The 9,908-nt window shown below is 40.3% G+C and overlaps 1 protein-coding gene across 1 annotated transcript in view; it reads left to right on the forward strand.

Annotated features, from left to right (window-relative positions):
* rnf217 (ring finger protein 217) overlaps positions 1-9,908 on the forward strand; it is a 31,732-nt gene extending 21,824 nt beyond the window's left edge. Inside the window, exons 4-6 of the mRNA XM_053489500.1 lie at positions 5,657-5,858; positions 8,383-8,454; positions 9,608-9,908. Of these exons, the coding sequence (XP_053345475.1) occupies positions 5,657-5,858; positions 8,383-8,454; positions 9,608-9,684 (351 nt within the window). The 3' untranslated portion in view covers positions 9,685-9,908. The remainder of the gene's footprint in view (positions 1-5,656; positions 5,859-8,382; positions 8,455-9,607) is intronic.

The following is a 9,908-nucleotide window of genomic DNA, read 5'->3' on the forward strand; positions in this document are numbered from 1 at the left end:
ATTGAGTTCAAACGCAATTTTAACAGCAGTTATCAGACCTGACTCATGCATTTTTTTATTCTTTTTTTTTTTTTATGACGGTCATGTTAATAACTGTAGTTCAGTTATCGTCATGGTAACACCAGACCTCAAATCAGACCTCAGTTGTTGTTGTTGTTTTTTTTTTTTCCCCTGAAAGTTTAAACCTGGATGTTGTCTATTGCCAACTTTACAGATTTTTTTTTTTTAAGTTTTTTTGAACGCTTTATTAAATGCATTGGAAAGTTTAGATTAAAACTTTCAGAGGAAAAAAAACATAAAACCACTGAGGTCTGCTTTGTTTTCTGCTCTTCAGGGATTCAGAGCAGACGGGTTATGATTTGTGTTGGTACGGGAGGAGGGATGTAGCACTACATGATGGCGTGTGTGTGTGTGTGTGTGTGTCAGATCATTTTGTCTAATTATAGAGTGAAAAGAGGATGTTTGTTGTCTTTCTCACTTCCTCCTCCCTTCTCTCTCTCTCTTTCTCCATCCTAACAATGAGTGGAAATGGTGGCACTGCAGGAAGTTGCAGCTCTGTACCGAAGGCTTTGCTCGGTGGAATTTACACAGCATCACCAACCTTTTGCTTAAGTCCTATTCGGATTGAATTAGTTTTACACGAAGAGGCACGGTAATGTAATTATTACTAGCGCGTCTCTGGGATTTTAGTCCCGTCCTAATCCATTATGTCTTTAAATTGTTCCGACTGCTCGTGCACGCGACTGGAAAGTTAAGCGGTACTGTATATCCTGTCCTTATTGAAACGTTGTGCAAAGAATTAAAACCAAAAAAACAAACAACTAACGAACTAAAAACTGCGACTAACAAACATTTCGATAGATAGATTATAAATCTCAGACTTAACTCGACGGTTTTATAATTAGCTCTTAGATAGTAAATTTAGCTTACGGTTTCTTTGGGCGTGTGTTGACTAGCAATAAAGGCAATAGAGAGGGGGAAAACACACAATCTAGTGATCGCCATTTATGTATCACCAAATTAATTATTTATTTATATATGTTTGCATTTTAGGTGGTAAAATGTTGCAATTCCTCTATAATCCCGCAGGGGGCGAATAATTCCCCCATTGGCAGGCGGTACAGCAATATGTGTAACAGGAGTAAATTATTTGCTCAGTTTGTTTAAAACTGTAAAAAATCTGGAAAAAAAAGTAATATCGAATCAGGATATTTGCAAAATTGTGAAATCGCAAATACAAATCAAATCCGCACCTGGATAATCGCATCAGGCGATCCTTGGGGATTCCCATTCCTCACTTGCTCACTCATCGTCTATATTGCTTGATCCTGCATACACATCTACATAATCTAATATTCAATTATATACAATCTGCATGTCTTTGGACTGTTAGCTTCGTGGTTAAAGCATTGGACTAGTGACCGAAAGGTTCCAGGTTCAAACCCCAGCATCACCAAGTTGCCGCTGTTGGGCCCTTGAGCAAGGACCTTAACCCTTGATTGCTCAGATGTAAAAAAAAGAAAATGTAAAAAATGAGATAAAAAATGTAAGGGGCTCTGGATAGGGGTGTTTGCCAGATATACTTAAATATAAATGTGAATCGGAGTATCTGGAGGAAACCCAAGCACGGGGTAAACATGTAAACTCCATGCACACATACTGTAGATGGGAATCGAACCTGCCCAGGAATCGAACCCGTCCACTGGAGGTGCAAGGCGACACCACTGCCGCAGATTCCCATTCCTAAACGAAAATACCAAAAATATGTATTTTATTGAACTTTTCTTTCAGAAACAAAAGTTAAATAAAAAAAGTCTAAAACCGAGAATAGGAAAAGGAGCAGCAGTAAAATCTAACGGTAACTTAAAGAGTAAAAACTGCTCGAGTGCAGGAAGCGAAAGTCGGGTAAACTGGGAAACGGCGCAGACCTGGGGAGAATGTGGCTAATTAGTGTGTGTGTGTGTGTGTGTGTGCGTGTGTGTGTGAGAGAGCTGGGAAACAATAAAGAGGAGAGCAGAGCAGAAAACGCAGGAGAGAGAAAGAGTGTGAACTCTCACTTTTTTCTCTCTCTCTCTCTCTCTCTCTTTCTCTCTAACTCTAGTGGCTGTTTTGACCAGTCAAGAGTGAAATACTCCTACGTTTTAATGTCGGAATCGCGCTATAGTTGACTTCACTTCTCTAAGTGATCATGTCTGTATAGCACACATACTGTACACATGTCGCCAAATAATCATCAGTTAAATTCATCAGGTATGTAATTTGCTGGTTTATAGAAACGTCCCGATACGTCGGTCATCTACAGTACTCATAAAATTATCTCTAAAATTGTTTGATACTGAAACACTGATACTGGAGCTAAATACACCATACAAAATACACCGTAACTTTGAAATATGCGACCTTGGGACTGCAGTAGCTTCATAAAAACTTCAACTGAACTCTGGGATGCTTTTTTGCACAAAACAATAGTTGTGGAATTTGTCTTAGATTACGCACTCGCTAGTGATGCGCGGGTCGGGTATTTTTCCAACCCGCGGGTCCCGCTTTTATGAAATTATTTAGCCCGTCCCAGTCCGCCCCGCACCACTGTATCTATTTTTACAACCCGCACCCTAGGCCCGCATCAGCGACCATTAAATAGACATACTAGGCATTGTAATTCAAATGAAAACAGCCTTTATTTCAGCCTGAAAGTGCTTGGAAACATCACCCTGTAAACTGGCAACAACATATGATTATGAATGTGAACGATACATCAGGTCATATTAATAACAAGATAATGATACACATTTTAAACATTTACAAAGCAGCCTTTGTAATCTAGGCTCAACAATTTTTTTTTTTAGATTTGTATAGGGCAGGCCTACAGCTTACAGCCTACGCTAAATAACCACTGACTTTTTTTTTTTTTTTATCACACGGAAATGTTCATTTAGCGTTTTTACGTTCGCTGTGCAATAAAAGAATGCTAAAACATTAGATTCAGCAGCCTGACCTTTTTTTCTTTTAATAATGTAAATTCCCGACCTCAATTTCTCCCGCACCTCGTCTTCCATCTTCACTTTTATTTCTTTGTTTTTGTTGTGACTGGCAGCAGTATCTGCTTGGCGCTTTCGTGACTTGTCACGGGACGTAACCTTATCAAAGAACTTAATAAAATATGAAAATAGATATTCCCAAATATTTAATATAGGCTATAGGGAATTGCACGCAACATACATGGATTTTTTTTTTTTTTTAGTTTTGTTTTTAATGACCCGCCCCAACCCGCCCCGCAAATAAAGTGACAATTTCTTTACGATGTCCGCGGGTTACCAGACGGCCCGCGCATCACTAGTACGCGCTAACGGTGACAAACTACACGGCCGGTCCGTGTGCAGAGCAGGACAATCAATAACAACCAAGACTCAGGGTAACGTACAGTACTTCTGTATATGCACCTCAATTCTGATTGAACACCAACTTATGGGGGGGAGAAAAAACTTCCCCCTTTACTGTCAGCATGTAAGACTAAGCTTAGCAGCACAGCTCTTGGTTGTTGAGTGTCTGCGCAGCTGTCGTGAGTAAAGTACTCAAATTCAAATTTTATTCACACATACACAGTCATACACAGTACGATATGCAGTGAAATGCTTATACGACCGCCAGTGACCTTAAAATCTTAATTATTAATAGAAATAAATTAGGGAGTGAAATAAAGAATATAATATAGAAACCTTCTTCTAAGCTGCAGAGAAAAAAAGAACAAGATATAAAATATGGGATATAAAAAATATATATTTTTTAAAAACCTAGCTGTACAAAATATACACAATAATGGCTGTACAAATATGCGAAATATGGAAAATGAAGTATAAATGTGCATGAATATACAGTACAAATGTATAATGTTCAAAAAGTGACTATAAATGTCAGGTGTGAGAAACCTGTGGGACTGAGGACAGGAGGTGGGCTACACCCTGGATGACACCACAGGGCACATGCTCATTCATAGTCTAATCTGCGTGTCTTCGGTTTGTGGGAGGAAACCGGAGTACCCGAAGGAAACCCATCCGCCAAGCGCGGGGAGAACATGCAAACTCCTTGGGGGTTGGAATCGAACCCAGATCCTGGAGGTGCAGAGCAACAGTGCTAACCATTACGCCATGGTGCTGCCAATGTGGAAGGGCGACAGCACTGTACTGTATAAGCTATTTAAAGAGCTGCCTATCTAATGTTTTTGTAATGCCAAAAAAATGGCAAGAGCACTCGAATCTTAGACGAGGATTCTTAGACTAGGTGTTTCTTTTCGTACACTGTTGAGTTTTTATGGCTCGGTCTGATGTAATGTTGCAGGACTGAGGCATCTTAGGAGGGGGAATAAAAAAGTAATAATCTTGCTCCAAATAAGCTCTAACTCTGTTTGGGAAAGTAGTTATAAAGTTTATAATAAAGATTAAACTTTGCTTCGGGGGACAGTCTCACCTGGAAACTGTAGAGTCGAACCCGCTGCTGTAATCACGAATGTCACGATACTACACTGAATATTATCAGGACATGTTCAGTATTGTTTGATGCCACGTTTGACGATCGTATGTCGAAGTGTAATCACATCCAAAACACAGTGGGTTTAGTTGCTTTCACAGTTCATTAATCATCATCTCAGGAAGTTTTGCCTTGCCACTGCATCTAAAATCTGTGGATTTCTTTTGGGTTAAAAGAACAACACAATTAAAATTGCGAAGAGCTTTAGATGTATCGTGCGTCAGGAACTCGCATCTCTGAGCTGGCCCGAGGAAGCAGCTCAAATCCATCTGTGACAATCCGGTGTTCGAGCCAGATTTCGGTGGAGAGAGAGAGTCTATTCTCATTAATCACAGCTGTTGTGCTCCTGTTCATGGTTTAGATCTTGGCTCCTCCGCGCGGTTCTTTGTTGTCTTGGATTGCTCATGACGTTCCCAGTGGCTGAGGCTCAGGAAAGATCTTTTAAGAACAAAGCATGTGAATCTGTGATGTCCGAAGGTCTGATTTAAGCAGCAACTGAAAAAAAGAAAAAAATAAAACTCTTGTAAAACTCTTTCATTTGTTCAGTCAGCCTCAAGCTTTCAACTGCATCAGTTTTTGGCCACAGCAGCTGTTGGGTGGAGATTTGTTGTAGGCAGGGGGTCTATTCATCCAGCGGAGACCAAAAACAGAGGGAAACCACACCGAACACTACATTAGATAATGGGGCCATTAATTATATTTGACGTGGGTGCAGTAAATAGGATTTGCGCCTAACTAAAAAACCAAAAACAAATTGATTGGTTTTGGAGCAATGCAAAAAGGTCATGTGGTCTAAAGAGTCTGGATTGAGCCTATACCAGAGCAATGGGTGAGATGGTTAGGAAGGGAAGCCATCCACCCGTTATAGACAAGCCTCTGGAGGCAGTGTTATGATCTGCGGTTGGTTCAGTCACTTAGGTCTGGACTCACAACGCAACGTTATATGGAAACAAAATGAAGTCGACCTGAATGTACTGAATGACCAGCGCATTCAATGACCACATCATTACCATCTATAATCAGTGGCCAAAGACCTCCAGACCACCAGGAGGGCCTTTTTTATTGATATACATCAGATGTTGAATGGTATCAAAAAGTTGCTTTCAACCTGTTTTTTTCACCCCCTATTCAGGTCCATATCCAGAGGGTTGACGGCTGCGATCACATGACCTGCACGCAGTGCAACACCAACTTCTGTTATCGCTGCGGCGAGAGATATCGCCAGCTGCGTTTTTTCGGAGACCACACCTCCAACCTGAGCGTGTTCGGCTGCAAGTACCGCTACCTGCCCGAGAAACCGCACCTGCGCCGCCTCATCCGCGGATCCGTGTGCGGTAAGTGCTACGAGCGTCTCCTAATAAACACCACCGCACAGCAATTCTGATTCTGGTGTTTTACGGTAGATCATTGTACGAGGGTGAATCAAAAATGATCTCTGGCTGTAGAGATTACTTTAATTCACTTTTTATAAAAGATCTGTCAACAAGCTTCCGTATTCCCCCTCATTAAATACGATGGCTGAGCTGCGAGCCACCAATGCATCAGAAGTGAATCTTCGTCCTTGAGAACATGACGACGCCTTTGGATAGCAGTCCATGTTTTCTTCGTTTCAGAAGTTTAGGCTTCAGCTCTTCAGTAAGCGCCTTACTGTAATGAGAACTGTTGATTGTTGAACCTTTTTCCTGATGATGATGATGATGATGATGATCCAATACTTCTGGCCCTTGAGAATCCCAGGAAACTGTAAGCGTTGATAAATTTTCCAGCCGATGGTTTAATTTTGAACTTTTTTCTCGGTCTGCGATCGAGGATGTTTCCGTTCCGTACTCTGCCGTTTACTCTCAGACACTTCTGTTTGTGCTCTTTTGTGAGTTGTTTCGGCACAGGGTGCACCCTCAGATCACGAAAAAAAAGTGGGGCATCCATTTTTGCCTTCATCGCAGTTACAAGTGAAGCGATGTAACACGCTCACATCTGCACTGCAGTGACTGAAAAGACAGTAGCTTTAAACGGGCAGCGGCCAACAGATGTTTTGATATAACCGGAGTGCGGATAATTTTTGACTCACCCCCTTATAGTAATACAAATGATTGTTTAAGGTATAAAAAAAATGTGTTGCTAGGCAACTGGGAAAAATAGGCAGCTACTAGCCGAAACCTGAGGCGGCTGATGATGTACAGTAACTAGCGAAAACATGGCTGGATTTAAAAAAACACAACCTTTATATATAGTAACATTTACTGCAGATGTTTTGGTTAATTATTAATAGACGATTTACCAAGTCAACCTTTCTACAAGCTCTGCTTTAATGAGAAACATTGACATTATGTCCCAGTTCACGACCTTCAAGCTGTGGGAAACTCTTAAGCTTGAAGTTATCATTAATGTGGGAAAAACAGCACACACACACATCATGCTACTGGAACGCAGCGCGAGGATTCCGCAAGAAGGAATGCGCTCAGTGCAGTAACCAAGAACGCCTGCTCCACACACAAGAGGATCACATGGACTCGGTCAGATGTGCCTCGTTGAGTCAGACTCCATGCTGTGCCGAGTCTCGCGATGTGAGTCACAGGGTTACGCCCCACTCCTGACTCAAATTCTTATGCTCGGAAAAAAAAAAAAAAACATTGAACTTTTCTTAAAAGGCCAGTTTTCAGCATAGCAGTTAACTTCCTGTCCAAACTTCCTGAGACAGTAGCACTCTTGAGGGATGACGGACGGACGTTATCAGACAGTTTGCATGCCCTTACATGTTAAATGTGTAAAAATGTTTACCAGATGTAAACGTAACTAATTGATTCAGTTTTATTTATACCCAGCCAAAACATGGTACTGTATTGGCGATAAAGTGTCCCATCTAGGTGAAAAAGTGATTTTTACTTTTTTCATAATACTTATGTCCTGATCCATGCTTCGTTTTTTGTAAATATGCACACGCGTTTTGCTAAATGTAACACAATTGCTATATATACTGTAATGTCATGCCCTTTTATGTAGTGTCCGTAACTTTTTTTAAAATTCAAATCTTTCAAATGAAACTTGACACTTCAAATGAAACCTGAAAAAGTGTATTATTCCAAAATGCTAAATTGTTAAGTTTTTGCAACATGAATTTGACGTGGTTACTGACACTACAGATTTTTTTTGCTTTAATCTAAGCAACAACTTTTACAGGTCATATACTTCTTGAAGCTTGCACCAATTTTAGTATCAACACTTAACACACTTAATTTTTTAATAATTATGGTTTGAAGTGAGACAGTATAACGCTGAAAAATGGCCATTTTGGGGGGCTCAAATAAAAATCACTCTCCATCAATGGCTAAAGTTGCAACTTGAACTTTTTTTAAGGAAGCAAGATTGGTCATTCTATCCTGCATAAAGTAGAAGTAGCTTCTTTGGACACAAACATTTCTTATTTCTTATACTGTATGTATAACATAAAAAAATAAAATCAGCACAAAGCAGCTTTACAGAAATAAACATTCAAGATATCAATAAGAAAAAAAAATGTGTGAATGTGTAGCTGTATTAATAATTCTAATTATAGTCTGATAGAGACTAGATAGAGAGAGATTTTATCCATATTTATTTGCTTGCATTGATGAGGCGTAAATGATTAAGCACGTTCCTGGTAACGATGAGTTACTGTTACACAAAACTCCATAAAAGGCAAAAAACTCAGAGAGTAAACAATGACTAAATGACGACTAATCAGTGAACAAGCAAAATGTGTTTAGTAATGTAGAACCAGTAGTGTCGAAACAAAGACACGCAAACTCTTCCTCCTTTATAGCCTGCCATCACTTACAGTACATTCCTCTCTCTCTCTTTGTTGTTATTGTTTTTTTGCAGCGAGTAAAGTGCTGGTGGCGCCGCTGCTAATCGTCTTGGTGATTGTGATCGGAGCCTTGGCTCTAGTTATAGGTAAGAAATTTTAGGACCACTTTATATTTATAAAAAATCTCAATTAAAAAGTTATTTTTGGCATTTTGAACTTAAATGGCCTTATATTTGTTTGTGTGTGTACAGTGCATCTTGAAAATTTAAATATCATAAAAAAAGAATATTGAATAGCATAAAAAAGAATTTATGTATAAATATCTGCAAATTCGGAGGACAGTGCTGTCCGCTCACATGAGCTCATAGACGCCCCTGATTGGCTGTAGAGCCGTGATTAATATGGGAGCACTAAGTACCTCTTATCCCTCCCCTCTGAGAGCGCTTAGCCAATCAGCTCTCTCTAGAGCTTCGAGAGGTTACAGCATCACCCGGGAATCGAACTCGTGATCTCCGGATGATAGGGCGAGCACTTTACTACTGCGCCACTCGAAGGCACTGTTTAAATTTTTTTAAGAATTTAACTTTTTTTTTTTTTTTTTTTTATATTCACATTTTTTGCAATGTAATATACGCTGCCAGACCTCACAAAAAATTCGCCTTTCAGTAGGGTCAAATAATTTTGCTGCATCAAGCAAAGAAAACAACAAAGGTGATTTGAAACGACTGAAATTGGGTTAAGAGCCATAGGGGAAAAAATGCTTTAGTTTGCTAGGGAGCATAAAGACTGGACTTTGGAGCGATCATGTGACCTGATGGGTCCAGATTGGCCCTTTTCTAGAGTCAGAGTGAGAAGGGGAGCGCATGAGGCCACTGGACAAGCCTCTGGAGACAGTGTTATGATCTGGGGTCGATCAGTCGCTCAGGTCTAGACTCAGCAACGTTATGTGGCAATAAAATGAAGTCAGCTGACGACCTGAATGTACTGAATGACCAGGTTATCACATCTGTGGAATTTCCCTAACCTGATGGCACGGCCCATATTCCAGGACTCGGATTGTGAGAGAGTTCAGGTTCTAATCAAAAGTCATTGAATGACATCTTATCGTGCGTGACTGTTTTTGTTATGCTGTTATACACGTACGTATGTATAATCATAGTGTGTGTGTAACTGGACTAAGTGTTCTCTAAGAGCGGATTTTTTTTATATCTGCACCAGAGAGATAACGAGATGAAGCTCTTTGCCAGTGCTGATGAATCTCTCCTGTGCTCTTAACGCTCCCTCTCTCTCTCTCCTCAGGTCTGGTCGCATTCCCTGTGTACTACATCTGTGAGAAGAATAAACACCCCAATGGGATCAGGCGATGGCTATGCTAAGACTGCACTGCTTCTGACATACACACACGAACACATTAACACACACTACACAGTGATACGGACGATGGGCGATCGAGCTTCTGGGTTGTTTTTTTTTTCCCTTTACCTCCAACACACAGATTGTTTTTATCTTTAATCTTTTTAGCGCGTAGAACGCTTTTATCTGGACGTTTCAATCAATTATTCAGGGATTTGATCTCTCTCTTACACACACACACACACAC

Source organism: Clarias gariepinus, chromosome 27 (assembly GCF_024256425.1).
Source record: "Clarias gariepinus isolate MV-2021 ecotype Netherlands chromosome 27, CGAR_prim_01v2, whole genome shotgun sequence".
Taxonomy (NCBI): Eukaryota; Metazoa; Chordata; class Actinopteri; order Siluriformes; family Clariidae; genus Clarias; species Clarias gariepinus.